Source organism: Trachurus trachurus (genome assembly GCF_905171665.1).
Source record: "Trachurus trachurus genome assembly, chromosome: 17".
Lineage (NCBI taxonomy): Eukaryota > Metazoa > Chordata > Actinopteri > Carangiformes > Carangidae > Trachurus > Trachurus trachurus.
This window is the reverse complement of record NC_139900.1, coordinates 29,785,587-29,806,517: the sequence shown is the minus strand read 5'-3', so window position 1 is coordinate 29,806,517 and position 20,931 is coordinate 29,785,587. Positions and strand designations below refer to the sequence as shown.

General features: G+C 44.3%; 1 protein-coding gene across 1 annotated transcript in view; it reads right to left on the bottom strand.

Moving 5' to 3' along the window:
- arhgap21b (Rho GTPase activating protein 21b) overlaps window positions 1-20,931 on the bottom strand; it is a 39,969-nt gene that overhangs the window by 6,946 nt on the left and 12,092 nt on the right. The window contains exons 5-20 of the mRNA XM_083991074.1: window positions 19,058-19,150; window positions 18,454-18,532; window positions 18,313-18,367; window positions 12,235-13,819; window positions 4,539-4,685; window positions 4,202-4,304; window positions 4,037-4,082; window positions 3,532-3,657; window positions 3,128-3,427; window positions 1,524-1,585; window positions 1,249-1,394; window positions 1,025-1,167; window positions 611-769; window positions 393-471; window positions 228-301; window positions 50-139 (exon numbers count right to left, since the gene is read on the bottom strand). Of these exons, the coding sequence (XP_083847200.1) occupies window positions 50-139; window positions 228-301; window positions 393-471; window positions 611-769; window positions 1,025-1,167; window positions 1,249-1,394; window positions 1,524-1,585; window positions 3,128-3,427; window positions 3,532-3,657; window positions 4,037-4,082; window positions 4,202-4,304; window positions 4,539-4,685; window positions 12,235-13,819; window positions 18,313-18,367; window positions 18,454-18,532; window positions 19,058-19,150 (3,287 nt within the window). The remainder of the gene's footprint in view (window positions 1-49; window positions 140-227; window positions 302-392; window positions 472-610; window positions 770-1,024; window positions 1,168-1,248; window positions 1,395-1,523; window positions 1,586-3,127; window positions 3,428-3,531; window positions 3,658-4,036; window positions 4,083-4,201; window positions 4,305-4,538; window positions 4,686-12,234; window positions 13,820-18,312; window positions 18,368-18,453; window positions 18,533-19,057; window positions 19,151-20,931) is intronic.

The window sequence follows — 20,931 nt, the reverse complement described above, 5'->3', positions numbered from 1 at the left end:
GAGTGGAGGTAACGACATCAGCGCTGACGGATCCTGTTAACATTAATACCTTGTTCTTTTCACAGTTGTCAGAAACCCTCTTGAGATGAGCACAGAGGAACTTCAGAGTTTCAAAGTGATGATCAGGTAACTCGTAGATCTGCAAGAATCGACGGTAACAAAGTTTCAGGGTTAATTGAATGCCGAACTGTAAAGCTATAAATCCTTCATATTAGATTTTTACTCACCAGCTTCTTAAGCTCCTTTAATCTGTCCACCGAGTCTTCTGCTCTGTTAGCTTCTATGAAATCAGCGTACTTTTCTGTTAAATAAAACAGAGTTACTTTTTAAATGCTCACGTCTTTGCTGGGAATTTTTTTGTTATCATTTTCAACAACATTAAAAGATCCTACCGTTTGTAAAAAGAGGTTCTGGAAGTTTTCGGAAAAAAGACTTCAGTAGGCTGCTGATGACATTAAGGTCCCTCCATTTCTGCAGAGGAGTAAAAGGGTGGAAGACGGCATCATAAGCACAGTCCTTACAGTCTGAAATCAATCACTGCTTAAAGCTGCTGTCAGTCAGTATGGTCGATGGTGCACTGCACTGTGCAACCCAACCGTCAGTCACTCACGTCTTCCTGGATGTCGATGTCAGTCATGCCTTTGCTGTTGAGCTCCTCCTGCATGCTGGAGATGGCGGCGTTGTTCCCAGGGACCCTGTAGATGCCCGTGTACTCCAGACCGCGCTCCTCCACCACGTTGCAGCACACCTCCACGATCAGAGGAACAAACTGCGCAGCACAAAGCATCGACGGTCACATATGACAAATCACTAGTTACATCCCAGTCATTTCAACAGAAACCTTCATATTATGTGGACAGTTATTTTGCAGTTAGGTTTCACACACGTCAATGTGAGCTGCTCTGGCAAGAAACAACCACCACTGTGGCTGACGAGTTGATACAAAAATCTATATTTCAGCAACATGCTAACCTGAGCTGAATGCTAAACCATACAGAGTTTTCTGTGAAATGCATAAACTCACCCTGTTGTTCTGCGCAGGTGGACAGTCGTCAAGCCGCACGCCGAACGTGACGCCAGCTGGAGTCTTCTTTTCGAAGGGCTTCCTCATGATCCCCGCGATACCGATCTTCCAAGCCGCTCTGTCCCTCGGTGGACTGGAGTCATCTGACAGGACACGTGTATAAATTAGCCAGGTGAGATTAGACGCGTGCTAGTCTAACCACACGATAAGGAACTGGTAACTACCTTTCAGCGCCCTTCGATCCTCTCCGGTTTTAGGTGAATGGGGGCTGTGGATCTTGCCGTCCGCTTTACCTCCTAGGAAGGCTTGTTTGATGCTGAGGGACTGACGGGAGGTTTTCGGGGAAGGCTCAGACCTGCTGCTTGGTGCGCTGATCAACACAATTTACAAAAATACACACAGACAAATATCAACATGAGTTTGCTGTTGAATTAAATTAGGTGGATATGTGGCTGATGACGGTGGATGAGCCCCGAGGGACAATGTGGAGTCAGCATACCTCATCATATTATATTCTTTGATCTTTCGACTGATCAGGTCCTGGCTTGTTACAGTAGCGTTCTGCAATGACAGAGAAATATAGTTAGTCTGAGAAAGCCTGAGTCAATGATTTAAGGTAAAACGATGATTCATCAAAGGAAATCCAATTTAATTACATTCATATTCCTATTGCAACACATCAAATTCATCAGTTTCTTGAGATACACAAACACAAATGCTGTAATATTCCAGCAATAACTGGATATTCAAAAACATGCATTGTGTGGCCAGCAGGAAGTAGCCACAGACAAACAGACCGGGACCAAGCCCAAAGATAAAAGCAGAAGGCAAACTGCAGACAGGCTAACAATTGTACAAATGACATCAGTTTGGCTTCAGGGCCAAGCGTCCAGCTCTTCTGATCCCATGAGAAAATAAACCAGCATCAACTTGACAAACTTGACAAATGTCCAAAGAAGACAAGTCTGCCTGTACTGTACAGCCTCACAGCAGACTTAAATATGCCATCATCTGATTGGATTTCAATATTATTTTTCTATCAGTCGTCTTAGCTGATAGTGCCATGTCAATACTATCAGTGGTTCTACCATGTATCTGCAAATCTTTAAACTGTTTAACTATTTCTTCCAATATCTGAATAATTGTAGCGTGGTTTTAGTTTGTTTTTACTCTCTATGTTTTTACTGTACTAGCCATTGCTCATATAATGAAGTCATGGCTAATGGGGATCCTAATAAATAAACTCATGTACACTACATTTCCAATCCTACCTAACCACATGCTGCCAGGCCTCCATCTCAGATACCACAGTGAATTATTGCCAGAAGATATCAGCTAACGAGGTCTCACTGAAAGGCAGCTCACTGATTGGCTCTCAGTGTAACATGGAATTTTCCCCTCACATGCCAAGAAGTGCCACCTGCTTTTTTCTGCTCTGTCAGTGACACCTTATTGTACCTTTTGTTAGGCTGTATGTAAATAAAGGCTATAATCCACATCACTGTATTTCATTCACAAACAGACTCTGGTTCCTTCTGTTTTTAACCTGATGGGAGTGCCTCTTTTTTTCTTTTAAACTATAGTGGGAGTCTGGTTTAAACGTTCTTGTTTTTCCTGTCACTATAGGCAAATGATCTCAAGCGCTAAGCCCCGCCCTGATGACAGTTTACTGGCTGGAGTGATGATGTCAGCCCGAGGGGTCACCGTGCTTTTGAGATTTAAGGATTTCTTTTTTTTTTTTTTTTTTTTTTTTAAAGTATATTTTTTTCAGCTTTTTGCCTTTATTTGATAGTGATGACAGTAGAGATAGACAGGAAATGGGGAGGCAGAGAGAGGGGGAATGACACGCAGGAAAGGTCTGCCCGACGCGGGATTCGAACCGGGGACGCCTGCGGTGAGGACTGTAGCCTCTACATGGGGCGGCCGCTCTACCCACTGCGCCACGCACCGCCCCAGATTTAAGGATTTCTGACAAACGTCTTTAAATATCTGCTTGCCGTATCCGTTTGAAACTGAAGGTGACCTGGAGGTGTGGCGGAGGCAGTAGTGATGTTGACTCGGCTACTCGGTTAAGCACACATCATGAGTCTTACTGGAACACACCTCTTCATCTGGGTTACTGTTTTCCTGAATGACTCTGATCCAGGTCAGCATGTCGTCCCTCCCTTCTGCCTGAAACAAATACTCGCAGTCCGAGGTGGTCAGTCGCAGCACGTTCTTGCGCCTTGTATCGCTGTAGGAGATGTCAATCAGACAGGCCTTGATGCTGATTTGCAGCGGGTCCTCGTCAGATTGTGACGTAGCATGAGAGTGAGCATCCTTTCTGTCTTTGTACAGGGTCAGGGTGTGACCTTGTAAAACACCGTACATCTGCTTCCATGATCTCATTCCTCCACTTACACGCTGCAGGGAGAGAGAGAGAGGCAAGGGAAGAGAAATACTTAAACACAGCAGAACACTGAGGGTATGTATGACTGTTAAATGAAGGCAGGACTGGACATGTTTACCTTATTTTTATCTGTATTAAGCTGCCTAAAGTTAAGGAACCCTTCTTTGGAAGAATTAGCAAAGATCTCTGAAGAGGAATCCCTCCGAGATCCAGAGTCTCCAGATGATTTATGTCCATCCAGAGCCTGCAAATCGTGAATACATGTATTATTTCTGGCATTAACAGCTGACAGTGGGGTGAGACATGAAAAGTAGGGAGAGCGAAAGACAAGAACTCAAAGATCTCCAGGTGGACTCTCACATGTTGCGACTACATGTTTTTCAGCAATATAGAAATAACTCCAAACATCTGTGTCTCAAAACACATTCCCAGGAAGCAAGTGAAGGTTAATTGAGGATCAAAGTTGGAGAAAGTTCAAATTGAAATATTTCTGTTTACATTCGGCTGTCTTCTGGCTTTTATATTTAGGACAATTTTCTGGTGTTGCATCCAGGTTTTTAGACAGGTTTCTATAGAGATGCATTTCAAAGCCAGGTAAGGTCGGCACATTGTTAGTTTCTCACCTTTCTCAGGCCCCTGAAACTGGGCATATGCTTACTGGAAGATCTCCTAAATATAAGGGAGAATAATAGACAAAAGCAGATTTTAAGTCAGAAAAACATGTTTCAGACAAATTCAGAACTCAATGTAAAAGACTCAAAAAAAGAGAAGTGGACTAATGCACTCACCCTCTGCCCTCCTCCTGATAGTTATCCAGACCTTCATCGTAGGATTTGGACCGCTCAGTTCTGCTGCCAGTATCAGACTCCAGTAAAGCACTTCTCAGGGACTCTACAGGGATAAGAAGTAGGAAATTATAACCTGATGTATGAGTGCCAATAAGGGTCAAATTAAGCACCTAGAGGTGGCTCCGCTCACCACACACTGAGTTAAGATGATTCATCTGTATTTACTGAGCATGTGAAGGTGGGAGTGCCCCAAATAAAAAAAAATTGAAAACAACACAACACTAAAGCCAAAAAAATGACATAAAACCCTTCATCCAGCCAACCCAATAATGTTCACCTTGGTCATGTGATAGCTGACGTCGAATGGTGGGGCAAGATGAGCCTGGACTGGAGGGACCTGTAATTATGGATGGTGCGACCGATATCACGGCAGAAGGTGGAATAGAGGCGGCCTCCCGGTCGACGCTGGGGCTGACTGGCTCATCTAAGGAGAGGAAAACATTCAGCTTTAGCCAAGAGGTGATATACAAAGATGTAACTTTTATACATTTATGACAGTAGTGTTTCTTAAACTCAGCAATACTGTATTTCCATGAGTGACTCAGAAAGAGAAGAAATGCAGGCCTGCTGTAGTAGGAAAATCTTTGATCTTTCGTCTGTGGGAACAATTAAAAGAGTCTTTATGTGACTCCCATGGCTGACATGCCACAACACAGCTGAGAGTGGGAACAGATCGTCTTCTGACATGATTTTTTTTTTTTGAGTGAGAGTAAGAGAGAGAGGGGGAAGTTCTTTACTCTAGAGTACCGCCCACTCCTGGCTCTTCAAGCCAGAAACAGCTCAGAGTACAAAGCTGCTCTCTGCAGCCGAAGGGCTTTTGGAGCTAAATTTGAAAGCAACTGTCCTAATTCCAGCCTGTACCCAACTTTGAAATGGGGCAAAGGAAACGATGTCACCAACTCCCTAAAAGGCGCACGAGGTTCGTCCATGACTCACAAACATTATTTAGTAGTTACAACTTCAAAGTCGTCCATCTTTATCCGCTCTCCAGAAATATAAGATGAGCAGTTTCCTCTGCTGTCAAGTCAATAACATACCCGAAGGATCTAAACTCAAATACACTTTTACATAAGAGGCACAAGTTTATCATGAAGAAAAAACACCGGTTTCTTCAGCTGCAGGTCTGATGTTCACACTCCCCCTGACAGGCCTGATATCAGGCAGCTTGGCACAGCAACACCTCAGGCCCAGACTGGCCATCACTAACACTTCTTCAAGCGTTCAAGACATGCTCACTTTCCTTTTCTGTGAAGTGAATCTAAAATGAGAATGTGTAACTACAAAATTTCATTTCCAAGCAAGGGCCATATTCCAGGTACACTGCAAAATAGAGGAACCGTGTCTGTAGATTAGCTGAATAAAAAGTGATAATTTGGGTTGAAGGAACAAATGACCTCACACGATTAAGGCCCAGACCAGTGGGTAATTTCAAACAGGTCATTGATGGGGGCCTGGGGATCTGCTCAATCAGGGCACTGTTCTCCTGGGCCAGGGCACCAGTCCCAGAGTGGTGGTGTAGCGGCATCATCGTTGTCACTGACTGCTTTGTCTGCACCTGTTCAGCCTCCTCAACAACCAACATCACACAGACCGCCACAGGAACAACGGAAACCCTGTTACTTAACCACAAAGTGTGGTGACCTCACTGACACTACATATACTGACAAAAATCGCGCGCGCGCAAATGAGATCCGCGTGCGCGGAAATCAAACACCCCCACGCGCATTTTCCCCCCGAGCACTTCTAATTTTTACTGTTTAAAGGTGTACAGAAATGGCCGTTTGTCCTGTTTGTCGCGCCGAGTTGTCACGAGCTGCAACACGAGTTTACCCGAGTGAGGAAAACGAATTTGATTGGTCGTTATCGAGCGGGCGAGATATTCAAAGCTTGGGGCGAGACCGAGCTCCGTGTGTGTGTGCGTGTCTCAGACGTTTGAATGACGGATGACGGATCCAATATCAGTGGCTGGTGAATCGTGTACAGGCTGACGTATAATCCATGCGCCTGCATTATCCAATGCGAAAAAAAAAATACACACTTTCATCCCGGATTTACTCAAAAATAGAATTTTGCACAAAGTTTGGCCTACATCGTCTGAAAGATGAGTTATCCCATTAATTTTATGACCCAAAGTGGGCTCAAATTCAATTTTCTTTTCTGTACACCTTTAAAAGAGTAATAGAGGGATCTGGAGCACACATTCATTTAAGTTAACTAGTGATTCAATTTCTAAATAAATGTGTTGCTCCGGCCACAGAGCTCTTGATGGTCAGGCCGAACAACACTGTCCGGACGTGCTAAGTTTGGAATCTAAAACATTAATAACCTCTGGTCAGATCGGAACCACGGCCTTCTTCTTATTTTTATTTTTTTTTGCTGCAATCTGTATGCACAACTCCGCCACTTAAAGGAGTCATCACCCGGAAATCGCATTTTTCCTTGTTAAAACATGTATGCTGGTGTTGGACCTCAGTGGAAACTTGCCTGAAAACCTGGGGTTTGAAAGTGGCTGAGTTTTTTTCGTTTGGGCTCTTTGTTTAAGCCAGAGTAGTTCATGAGGCTGCACACCACAAACTTACGAGATTTTGATTCTGCTCCTACGGTGACGTCACTGTGGAGACTGCTTTCATAAACACACCTCTCTTCCACCACTCCGACTTCCGCAGCGCCGCCATTACGTATTATTTTATTTCCCACTGTAGCGCTGTTATTTCGTCACTTTATTAAGTTTTAATAATTTTTCATGCGAGAAAGTAAGGGTTTAGATCCCCAATGTGCGGTTAGTTTATCCAAATGACGGCTGTTTAGAAGTTTTCTCCGCGTTGGGAGAAGTGAGGTGCAGCGAGCCGAAGCGAGCCGAGCACCAGACAGGAGCGGAGGAGTGACTCCTCAACCCGCCTGCAGCGCTCGTTTAGCCGGCCGAACGACATCGTCATGCCGCCGGAGGAAACGGTCGTTAATTTATTAAGTTTTAATATTTTTTCGTGCGAGAAAGTAAGGGTTTAGATCCCCAATGTGCGGTTAGTTTATCCAAATGACGGCTTAGAAGTTTGCTTCGCGTTGGGAGACGTGAAGTTCCAGCGAGCCCCAGCGAGGCAGAGGAGCGGAGAGGGACTCGTCAGCAACCCGCCTGCAGCTGCTCGTTACCCGGTCAAACTACGTTGTCATGCCCGCGGAGGAAACGGTCGTTAATTAACTTACCCGCAGGTTTGTAGAGGTTTACCGCCGACTTGTTACATTCTCTTTAGGAGATAAATGTTGGTCTCATTGATGAAATCTAACAGTTGTGGCAGTCGTATTAGTTTTTTGGAATGAAAAGTGAAGCTTCACAGAGCAGCAGCAGCTTTGCCCCGGGGCTCTGTAGCCTACGTACAGAAATCACCACATTTGCATCAATAAATGCATGTTTTACAATGAACCGATAAAATGTTGTTTTATTTTATGAAGTTATAACATGGTTACGGTACGCGACAGAGAGCAGCATAGTATGCGGTTTCCAATACAGCCTGCATGTAGCCCACTGGGCCAGCCACCATTCTGGCTCTGTCCTTCCTGCGTCCAATCAATGCGCGCCTCATTACATATTAATACAATGAACATCCGGACTAGTCAAAACCTCGTGCTTACTCTCACGAGAGAAAATTGCCATATGAAAAAGTGTCAGAACAAGCTCTGTGTTTGAATTAAAAAAAAAAAAATGTTTCCAATAAATTTTAAGAGCTGATTAAAAGCAATTTAAGGGGGATTGGATACATAAAAAACCAGGTGATGACTCCTTTAATGAACTTAATCCAGCTTCTTTCAAGTTTCAAGTCAAGACACGAAATCACAATGTCATTCAGGGCTGTGTGGTTTGTCCCGTTTGTCCTAGTGATGTTGCCGTACAATTGGCCAATATCCCCAACCAATTATATTGGGGGATACAATGGTGATTGGCATGCCCCCAGGCCCGCCCCCCCTTACTGACAAAAACCGCCCCCTAAAAATAATCACTGGCGCGCGAGCAGGGGACAGTTTTCCGCAAGGGGGTAGATCTGACTACACGCAGGCGTAGCTCACAGTCGGCCATATGAGGACGGGCAACTTGCTCTGACTCTGGCTGCAGTTACAGTGCAGTAGATAGGTGATCCACTCATCTTCACTAAAAAAACGATTCATAACTCAGTGAAAAATAAATCAGTATGTAGCTATTACTTTAACTATTTGCATAATGTCACTATAATGTTACGTTTACAAAAAAAAGTACATGATTAAAATGATCCGTGATTTTAAAGGATCATAGGGCAGGATTTGTGAGAAAATACCGGAAAATACCCATGCGTTTTACGTTTTTTAAATAATAATGGGTGAGGAAGCGTTCAAAACCAAAAAGAACGAGCCCATCCGCGTATCTCTCCATTGCCCTGAACGGGGTCTGTGCTGCAAAATGCGCTGCAATTCAGGGGGTGAATTTCGCGCGCTGGCCGGCGGACCTGACGTCAGCGCGTCCACGACTGCCTTCGAATGGAGACATGAAGAGGGCAACCGCGGCAGAGCGACTGATATAGTAACAGAGTGGCGATACTCCCCGTTATATCAATCGCTCTGAACCACGGTGGATCAAAATTACTGTTACTGCCAGCAAACGACCCAGCACAACTGAAAGCCCTGTTAAAAGCCCCCCCCCCCCCCCACCGCCACTCTCTCTCCCCCTCCCTTCACACACGCACACAGCAGCAGGCAGGTCACTGACTTACACACCCTCTCCCTCATCACTAACGCAGCTAGCGGCTAAAAGCCGACGTTATAACTTTAACAACGTTATCAGGCAGGTGGACAAACGTCCTCTTTTGCCCGGACACGTCCACTTTTCACGTCCTGGCCGGCGTGTCCGCGACGCGTCCGTTTTTTTTTTTTTTTTTTATGAAATCATGAATGTGTCCGGTGTTTATTGGTTTTCATGGGACCGCGGACCCTGACAGATGCGGTCCGACCATGGATGTATTGGGTCCGACACCCGGACCCGGCACGTTAATTCTCAGTACCGGCCTGTAGGAGCCCATACAGATCCATGCAGAGGAGCTCAGAGGAACGGACAGCAGCCCCCTGCTGCAGCACAGTGAAGAGGCAGGTGGTGTGTGTGTGTGTGTGTGTGTGTGTGTGTGTGTGTGTGTGTGTCTGTCTGTCTGTCTGTCTGTCTGTGTGTGAGAGAGAGAGAGAGAGAGAGAGAGAGAACCTACAGAAAAAATTTCTCCTCACAGGCTACAATATTGCTCCAGGGGGCAGAGATGCAGGATACAAAATAGCTCGCGAGTGCTTGGAAAAGTGCTCGGGGGAAAAAAATGCGCGTGGGGGTGTTTGATTTCCGCACGCACGGATCTCATTTGCGCGCACGCGCGATTTATGTCAGTATTCTAATCCCATGATACTGTACATCCAACTTCAAACTGTCTTATGTCCTTTATTTCAATTAAAGCAGATATCAGCTTCACGGCCGTTTCGGCTAATGCTGCGTTCAAGGCAGGCTTTTGAAACCGTAAGTTACAGCTTCAAGTCACAACTACGACTTGGTAGCGTTCCAGGTAACCCGTAGCTCGTGTTTTTACCATCCTGTTGTCTGTGAAAGTTCCCTATAACGGCCACTCGTAACTTCCGACCCGTGAACTCGTACCAGATCGAACTGGTATGACTTCACAGGAAGGAAAAACACAAAGTACGAGTTTCTTTGAACGCACCATGAGTTAGCAGCCCCCGCCCTTGTCAGGCATCAATTGGTCCTCGTGCTACGTCACCACATTCACGCGCATCCCTTGGCTGCACACACAGCCCTTCATGCCGTTCTCTCTCCTCATTGGATAACACTTGTATCCCACAAGGAAAATTTTCTCCTCGGGTTACAGCAGAGCAGAGTGACGGAGAGACTCGTGTTTAGGCTGAAATACTTCATGTAAGTGATTGCTGACGGAAAATAGGACTATTTAGGACTTATATTAACAAAAACATTCCACTGATATCTGCTTTAACATTAACACTGGTCATAACTTTTGTGATCTGTCAATGCCCACGGAGTCTAGAGAAGTGTAACAGAACAAGAGTAACATCTAAATGATTAATGAAGGCTCAGTTTATTAAGATGCTCACACTTAAACACCGGCACAAGGTATTCCTCCTCCTTGAACTTCATAAATGGGAGTAATACCTTCAATGAAGGTATTACTCCCATTTATATGAATAAATCAGTCAAAAATTAAAGAACAGATACAAATCAAACATCAGAGCAAATTAACAACAAACAAGGTAAATCTCTACTTTGTAAATCCCTCAAGTGCGTCTGATGGTGCAGGTTTAAATTGTCTTTAAGCTCAAGACAATATGCAATAAGGCCATAATCAATCCAACCTCTAAACCTGCTGCCATATTTACTGGGTATAAAGTCTGGGTCACAGGAAAACCATTTGAAGATTTCAACCTCGCCCTTCAGGCGTTGCCCTTTAATTATGTCATTCCATATCTTTAGGGAGCTGGTATCATAAGGTTGTTGGGATCTGACAGCAGACTGTATAACTAAGATGCTGACTGTAGATTAAAGGTCTAGAAGTATGAGAACTCGGCAGATCTACCTGAGATTTGTGAATTAGAAATACTCTCAGAAGAAATTTGAACAACAACATTGAATAGATGTAAAAAGAAAAGCTGAACTTGGAAACAAACTTCTCTCCCGTAGGTCAACCTAAAACTTGCAGGACTGTCGCTGCTTGTGACCTAGTTCCTAAATACAGTCTACCTGCAAAGTACAAAATGTTTCCTTGTGTCCTTTCCAAAACAAAGTAGATCAGCTATCAGAGACAGTTTACTTAAGTTAGAACCACAGCAGTATGCTGACTTCGGACTTTTAGTTTAAAAGTTTCTTTGTGCAATCTGGGACTGACTGCATCTCTGAAAAAAAAAAAAATCAGCTTACGCATGCAGAGGTAACACAAACATTTAAAACAAATATAAAAATAGCTTTGAATAACTCTTATAAAGCTCTCCTTCTCTATTTTTCTATTAAGTGGTTTCGTAGTCGGGGAGATCAGTGGATGTAACATCCATCCATAATACATATAATGAAGAAAGGAAAATGGAGATAGAGTAAAGACAACACAGAGGCATCTAAACATAAAATGTTTCATACTTTTCTGACAATAGATTTAAAACATTTAGGAAATCTGCAGAACTCCTCATCTAATATTCAGTTTAGCCTCCAGCAATGTAACTATAGCAATGTTCTCATCAGGGCAGGCCAATAAACACACAGTTCCTATTAATTATGAATATTTCTCACTGCTGAACAGATTCTCTCTAAGAAGCATACATTTGCTGAAAATCTGAGCAGTAAAAGGCAGACAACATTTTGAAACTTGTGTGCTGCTGTCTCAAAAACCTGCTAGAAAGCAACTACAGACTAAACATTCTGATAACCTCACAAAGGGTGGGATATTTTTGAATCTGCACTGCAAAAACGGGCGGAATGTGGATGATGAAACTGTCGTTTTTGAGATGACAACTAATTAATCACCAGGAAATGCATTATGGGACTACTGAAGCATAATGCAATCCATTCAAAATTCAATATATTCCAAAAGGCTTAAGCCATCCTTTACTCTGCCCCAGTTAAGCCAAACATCCCACAAACCCTCCCTGAATGCCACATAACCCAATTAATAACATCTTCCCAGGAAGATTAGTTTATTTGTGAACATCTCTGCAGCACTATATACACGCCAGTGATGAGCTGAATCAGATTAACCATGAAACTATGTGGTCTACAGGCTCAGTCACAGTCATTTTTCCATCCATCTATTTTAAACTGATTTCATTTTGCATCTATGGTGGAAGCCCTTTAATTAGCTCCAGCGTTAGCTCTATCCAGTCTGCCTCATGTTACTACTGCCTTTTGCCGTTGCCATGACAACGTGGGCCGGCAAAAGGCTTACAACTGATTATTTTCTTACCGATGAATGGAATGGAGTCCAGAGACTCGTCCAGGTTGCTGGAGCAGGAGGTGTGACGTTGCTCCCCGAGGCGACGTATGTGTATCTCTCGACGCGCATCGTTGGGGAGCCAGCACGCCACCACATCTGCTGAGGAATCTGCTGTGTCGTCGTTCACAGCCAGGATGTAGGAGGGGTGACGCAAAGGGCTGGGGTTCTTTCCAGAGGGGGGTTTCTCCCGTAGCACCACGCCGGTCTCCGTGGGGCTGCGCCCGTTGACCTGACTCTGGGAGTCTGGGTGCGGGGGTTTGAGGATGCTCGGCCTCGGAGGCATCTGTTTTGAGGCAGAGCATGAAGAAGACCTGTGTGCCGCCAGCGCTGCTTCTCTCTTCGCCTCGGCAGGCAGCGTGGTTTCTGCCCGCATCCTGTTCTGGCCTTGCTGTTGGGTCGGGTGGCCTGAGAGGTTTCCTTTGGCCGAAACTCTCGGCTCGGCGAAAGAGTGTTCAGCACTTGTGCTCTTTCCAAAATGCGAGGGTCTGTCTGAGAGCATGGGTGAGGAGCGGGTCTGAGGAGAATCTTGTCCTTTGGAGTAGAGCGAAGGGTTGGGCGGCCCCCTCATGCCGCCGCTGTATCCAGCCGACGGCCTGTGGAGCATCATGGCGTGTCTGGGGACGGCCTGCCTGCTGGGTCTTGTACCTTGGTCTGCCCTTCCATACCCCCTACCCCTTTCGCTGATTCGAGCCAGCTCTGCGGTCTCAACGTAGTCCATGGAGTGTGTCCGAGCTTTGTGCACGAGGCCGTCTTGGGATACGCTTCGAGGGGCCCAGTTCCTGGCGTGGCCCATCCTCTCTGTGCCGCTCATTCGGTCCTGCGAGGCACTGCGTGGAGCAATCTGAAAGTGGGGTGGAGGTCCTTGGTATGATCGTTCATGCGACGTACTCCTCCGTCGTATCCCCTTAGGACCCCAGTCTCCCCGGGGAATGTGATGAGCAGCGTTAAAGGCAGTCTGACCGGTAGCTCGCAAACTGTCCAGCCTCTCCTGGATAGTCCGACTGGCGTGGGAATGGATTCCTTTGTTGTCGATGTACTCCCTGTAGGTCTGGTAAGTGCGCCAATCGATGTTTTGGTGGTTGCCTGGGAAGTGAGGCGGCTGACCTCCGTACGGACCCATCCCTGGACCACCCGGGTAGACGTCAGCTTTCCGAGGGTGAGGATACTGGGCCAGCGACCCGGGTCTCGCCCCTCTGACGAAGACGGGGTCCACGTAATCGATCCTGTGCGCTGGACCCATGCGTCCCAGGTGGGATGCGTCGGGAGGAACCACCACAGTCCTCACGCCGTCGTTGCGCATGCACACTGCCATCTGGCTTTTTGGATACGACTGAGGTGGAGGAGGAGACGGGGGCACGGTGATCTCCTTGCGGTACCCATGGTCAGGAGGCGCTGCTGGCGCTCGGCAGACCTGCCCCGCCGAGTCCGTCGCCTGGGCCATGGCCGGAGGCTTACAGTCTACTCTGGGGTAGCATACTTGGGGTGGGTCAGGAATGTGACGGGCATTTCCGCTGTAGCTGCTTTGGCCGCGGATGTAGGCATCCTGGGAGTAGGCCTGGAGACAGAGCGACAAAGCGGTGTTACAATGGATATAGTACAAACTGCATTTGCAAGTGTGTGTAAAATTCAGCATTGTGCTACTAGATGCTTGAAGAGAAGTCAAGCGTGATATTACAAATGCTACTGGATGCATGTGTGTGGGCAGTGCATGTTGCGGAAGAGCGTACGGAGGCGGTTGCAGTTTAGGTGTCAGTGGTCTTCATCTGCTCCTTATTTAGAGTTCTCATGGCTACGTTCACAGTGAAACTACACTAAACAACCCAAAGTACATCATATTTTTCACTAACAGAGACCTAAGGTGGTCCCTCAGTGAAACTCTTTGTGGTACGACAGTCGTTCTCCAATATTTCTACCTGTGCTCTCCAAAGAACATTTTGTTACAACCCAACAGCTGTGAAGGAAAAAAAAACCCTCATCTCTGACAAATGCCTACAACCAGGACCAGATGATGACAAGACGATAGATACAAGTGAAAAGGTGATGATTTGTACCAAATTCATCTGTAGGCTGTACAGTGACAGTTTCTGCTAAAATTGTGTAACATTCAATACATATGTTAGAAATCAACATATCCAAATAAAACATTATAACATCAAAATGTAGATAATAAACGGTATAAATGTGGACAGGTACTCAGTGTTTCCATTTACCCACCTGACCAGGCCAACGGGCTGTTACCATTTTTCTTTGAGTAATCATAAAATCCTTTTTGATGTATAAAAAATTAAAACTAGAGCTTCTTCCACTCCATGAGATGTGCTCTTCTACAGCTCACACTACATGTACCTGCTTTCCTCATAATCGACTGTACCGGTACAAACTAAAAGCAAGGAGCGTGTAAAGGTATGAGGACTTTGATCCTTCCACAACCCAGTGTCATATTACAATCTTACATAAAGCTGTGTGAGCACCTGTGATTACACCCGCCAGACGCTGTCCCTCCCTTTGTAAGCATGAGGAAGAGTTCAGAGGTCACCGGCCTTTATCATACTAATGACATATGGCACGGAGGATGAAGAGGGGCGAGGCTTCACCGAGATGCCAGCTGGATGCCAGCTCCAGTGCTCAATCTAACAGGTACTGCAGGCACGGCCATTTCTAGTCTATTTGATTCACCAACACAGGGCTGACCATTAAACATTAATCCAAGGCAAGTCAATGGCAATGATGTAAAACAAGATGACCACATCTCACAATGACGGTTCTGACATGCATGACATATGCAAAAATGAGACGGCAAACACAACATGTCAACGTCAAGTGGCTACCCAGTCTGCTGTTTGCTTACCAGATTAGTAGTTTCCAGAGAAAAAGGCTGCCGTTACAGCAAGTGAAAAACGGGAGCGTTTAGAAATTGAGGGAGAGAGGGTGGAAGAGAAAAGGATGCCAGCAGAGAAAAATCCACACATTGCAAAAAACAGAGCAGATTCAGAGAGGACACAACGTTTAACAGCCACAGCATTGCCTGGGCTTGACATGCTAAAAATACACTGGAGCTGCAGCAGCAGTACAGAGGGATGAAGAAGCAGAGATGTAGCAGGGGTTGCCACGTTACAACCTGCCTGTGCCAGTCTCTTCTGTGTGAGGTGGCAAGAGCAGAGGCTCGCCTCCCGTGCTGCTGTTATATCTCCATGGTTTTATCCATCTTCAGCCAGAATATTACGCTAACTGAACAAGGTGCCTCCAGTCTATGTCTCTCCCTCTCCCTCCCTCTGCTATTGCTCACATGACAGAAGCAGCAGCTGCTGATTATACATTCAGCTGTGATGGTACCGCTCCCCCTCCCACTCCTTCCTCCTCTCTCCCTTCCCCTCAGCATCAACCTGTTCTAAACACAGGGCGGTCAGCTGATTTTATCTACCGGTTTCAGCTCATCATTCATGCTGTTCCCTTGTTTTTCCCCTGCTCAGTATTTCCTCTGCTTTTCTAGCGTACGGTTCCCTCCCTTTTCTGCTCCATGAATTCACACTCCCTCTCTCCGTCTCTCTGCCAAGCAACTGCCGCCTGTCTCCAAGCAGCCAGTGTGTGCTGCCTCCTACAGTGTAAAGTCATCCTGTTAGCATCTCTCATAATCCTCTTGTTCATGTGAAAAGCATTCATCAGTCTGTCTGTCCCCCTGCCTACATTAATAGATAATTGTGTGTGGCTGCTGGACATTTACTATGCAATACCGTCACCAGTGTTATCACTGCACACTTGTAAGATGCAGTACTGTAGATTGGGTACAATGGGAAAAACAGTCAGAGAGAGGGAGGACCCAACTGGGCAGAGAGGTGGAGTAACAGTCAACTGGTTATCACATAGCAGAATATTCACTGATATTAAGGCCTCAATCGGAAATCATAATATTTTATTTTTCTGTTAAATGACGTGTCATTTAATTAAAGAAACTAAGCTAAATAATCAAGAAAAATGGCATGTCATGTTTTGAATAAATCACTGCTTGTATATATTTAGAAGGATGTTATGTTTACACAGAGAGATGACTTGTCTGTTACAACTTAACATACTGATATATAATGCAGTGCTGGATGCCGTACTCCATATTCAATTGTATTAGTTAGCAGATTAACAGCGAGGACTCATCGCAGCCATAAAGAATCCACAAGGGAAAATTTCAGGTAAAGCAAACAGCCTGGCTCTTTTATTACATAATTCATAAACATGCTGTCAAATAACAAGAAGCCCTTGGGAGAGGATCCCAGAGAAGCCCGACAAAGCACTTACTGTGATTTGCTATAGATATGGAACAGATGAGTGCACCCTCACTTTGTCCTGAATGTGCAGAATTTATAGGAGCTGCCAACAGCTGCCGGCATGTTCATTAAAGGTTAATGGTGAGATGTTATGCGCACACATGTGTGAGGGGCTTCTATCTGCACCTGTCTTCGTTTTGGGGACATGCGATGCTCACAATAGTTTTATAAAAGAGACAAATATAGGGACCAGGAAAGATGACCAACTTCTTGGGCCATCGATATACAATAGACTATTAATGCCAAATATCTGAATACCAACTTGTATGGATGAATGTTGACATTTGTAATTTGACATTTGATGTAAGGATAATTATTTAAAAACATTTTATTTATTGTGGCATAACCACATTAAAACCCTTTTACTGGCTAGACTAAACAACTAGAAATGACACATTTGTGCAAACTTCACACCAGAATTTGAAGCTTAATGGTGCATTGCAATGACTTTGTATAGAGGAAGGTAAGGTAATTTAATTTGTATAGCCCGTTTATACGAGCAGTTTGTCTCAAAGGGCTTTACACAGCATCATGTCAACATCCTCTGCCCTTAGACCCTCACATCGACTGAGGAAAAACTCCCAAGAAACCCCTTAACAGGGATAAAACGGGATAAACCTCAGGGTGAGCAACAGAGGAGGTGTGTGATATGGGAAAAGTTGGAGATGGTTAACTAGAGCTGATGAAGGCAGCTTCTGGTGGGATTTTACTGCACTGGCAAACTGTCTTCTTATAAGTAGAATTTGATTTAATTTGACATAAAAAGGATATCTATGTATGACAAAATTCCCAGTTGGGTTTTAATTTAGATTATGAAACTTGGACCACAGCACACATATTGTACATACTGACCAATGGACAAGCATAAACAAAAAATGTAGTTTGCTCTTATTATCACTTGAAGTAATCATGTTTTTTCTGACACCTGACATGCAATATTAATTGTTTTCTTTGACATTTAAGTAATCATGGAGAATGGGGATTCAGATTTAGCAATACTGAATCATCGCTTTAACAATCGGGATGTAGAAACATTGTGAGGAAACATGACAAGAAAGAGGTCACAGCCGTGGGAAAGTTGGTTTCATCCTTCATCAGGACATCATGCCCGTAAACTGTGTTTTTTTTACCTGAGAAAAGATTTGCAGTACTTTACCACTCTCTTTATTCACCTGACCTGACACTGCGTGGCTTTTTTCATTTCCCCAAAAATTAGATCTCCCTCAAAGTCTGCTCCAGAAGAGAAGAACGACAGAGCTTCTGAGACAACTAATAGACCTGCTGCACTGCTTTGATCAGTGAAAGACCAGAACACAGTGGTGTGTAGTTGGAGAAGGGAAATATACTAAAAGGGGAAAGAAACTGAAATGTGAGTTTTCTTCAACAAATTGAATTACAGCTTTTGTATCCTTATCTAATAGTCATGCCTCATTTGTTGCCCGATACGTCTGTATATGAATTTCTGGTGGCTTTTACTACTTCAATTAGGCCATTTCAGCAGCAGTGTCAGCAGCAGTTTTGGAGGACAGAGATGCTGCTCTGGCCTGATTAGGAGGCCTAGATAGAGAGAGCTCTGATGGGATAGGCAGGCTGCCTGCATCTTATGACTACTGTCCCAACATGAACACCTTAAAACTAGAGCAGCTCCAGTTTAAAGCACCAGGCTCAGCACGGGTGGTAAAAGTATAAAGTTTAATCTCCTTGAAAAACAGGAGAGTGAAGAGAAACTTACCAGCTGAAGTATATCCTCATCTTTTGGCATCACGCAAAGTTCTAGAAAGTCACCGCTGTTAGGAAACAAAGGACAAACTTAAAAAAGGAAACAAAACACCAACCGACCAAGAATCAAATCAAAAATCACACTAAAACTCACCTGTCTTGAATCAAGGATATAACCTCACAATAGGCTTTCCCAATGATGCTTGCTCCATTCACCTTTACTATGCGATCACCTGATAGGCAATAAAGAAAAAAACAGTAGTAATGATGTTGGTGGTGACAGTGAGAGGCAGCAAAAGACTGTAAGCTATTTGTCTTTGTAAAAAAAAAAAAAAAAAAAAAAAGATTCCATGCTCATGACAAAAAAAGGAAGTGCGCCATCAGACAGATGGTGAAATTGATCAAATAGCCTGAAGTCAGTCACCTAATGTTGAGGTTTCCAGTAATTATATTAAAAGCTTAGCAGGTATCAAATAAAGGAGCAGGAAGAAAGAGATTTTCCCTACAACCACGTGTCTGTGCTAATGTTTTGTTTAACAACAAGAATAGTTTCAGGCCACTGGTGAAAACTGCTCCTCGCAACACTCAAACATGAGTGAAGCAACTCAGGGGGGAAGTTTTCTGTCCTGTATGATATCATTTACAGGAATAGGACTGCATGGTCATAATATTATGACATCTGAATTCTTAGGCTCCCAGTCAGTCGCAAATAGGTTTTAGTTAATGAAGGAGACTGATGGTTGTTTTAGTTTTATTACCTGTGCAAAGCCCAGCTCCATGAGCAGGGCCTCCTTCTTTGACTTGCTTCACGAAAATGGTGTCCATCGGTTCTAGCCTATTCCGCGGTCTCCCTGATAGTAGAGACAGAAATATCAGTTACAACCAGAACACAATGTCACACATCACAGTCAGTCTTTTCTGTTTTGTTTTTTTCCTGGTTTCCAACATACCAAATAAAGACTTACTTTGGCAAAGTGCCATCGCTTAATTTACAAAATATCCCAAGGCCCAAGCTCCTAAACCTATCATTGAGTACCAGACAGTAAATTGTTTCATGACATTCATGTGAGAGGAGAGAATGGCTATGTATGAAAATGAAAAAGAAACTGGGAGGTTTGTCACAAGATTTGGAGGCAGAGTGAATCAACATTATGACAGCAGAGCAGGATGTGTCCTGGCCAGTGCTTGCCCACATTGCAACAGTTTTGAATAGTCATGATCATTAATTGGCTCAGAGAAGAAGAAAAAACTCAATAGGGGGAAATTGTGTGGTTTTGGAAAGGAGGATAAAAGCAGCTAAAGAAAGGAAAACCTGTTTGCTCATGCTGCTCTTGTCTCCTAGCAGCTGCATGGCTGCAGAAAAAAGAAGGAAAGAAAAGAAAAGGGGAGGGTGCGAGAGAGAAAGAGACTAAGAGAAGGTAGAGTGACAGTGTGCTCAGCTGCACAACTCCCACTCTTTCCTTATAAACTGAGAAATAGCTCTGGGCATAGCCAAAGAGCAGCTGAAACGCTCCCCTAGTAGTTAACATCCTGGTTGTGAGTCAGTGCACGATGGCTCGCAATCTACACTGGTCAGCATGAGAACAGGCGTGATGGTTGAAAAGTAGTTCAAGTTGTTTAAAAACCCCTGGCTTGGTCAGTGGAAGAGGTTAAGTATTTTAGCTGTCACCAAAACATAAGCATTATTGAGAAACTTGACTTTAGGCCCAGTGGCAGTCACAATATCACCAGTTACTTTTAACTGTTATGTGTACTGGGAAAAAAAACTACTTGATGTCATTGATTGTTAAATCTCTTGAATACATCATATCAAAGACCTTTTAAATGTTATGATCTCAAACACACTTGTGCTTCGATTTCTTTCTTCCACACATGAGATTTCTCATTCAGAATCACAATCTGGAGACTCACATTACATAACACTGCAACTGGAGTCCAGTACAGCTTCAGCCCAGAGAAAGGCTCCCTCTGGTGGTTTACTATGGTACACTACATCTCCTTTTTCACTATGGAGCCGTTCATGAATTTTTATGAGCCACCTTATTTATTTAAATGTATGCATACTTATCAACTTAACAAGAAATAACTGTACATCGTGTGCAATTGTCCTTTGTGTTGTTACAGTTGTATATATCACTTGAACCAGATTTATCTTTGCTCTGCCACACTGCTCTGGGCAATAAAAATGTCTTCACTCTTTACACTTATTAAGCGCCACCCAACCATAGAAATCAAACTTACTCACACTGTTGGCACTTGGCACATTACAATCTTTGCACAAACACTCCCCAATAGCTTGGGAAATGTCTGCTTACCAAAGGTTAGAGGTGTAGATTAAGACCAACTTCACCTCTTTATGCTCAGCACTGACACCTTGTTTCATTTGCACATTTTTATTCACTTGGTAAATGAAAAAAAAAAGGGATTTAATGGAGAACATGATTTACCTAAACTTCCTATAGCTGGCTCATGTTTATTCCCATTCCCTGTAAAGCTAATGCACGCATCAAACAAATATTGTAGAATAATTTGTGAGTCAAAACCAAATTTACATCAGCAAACAACGCCTATATGTGATGCCACCACTTACAGCAAACGACAAACTGAATAACAGCTGCGATCGAGGTAAAGG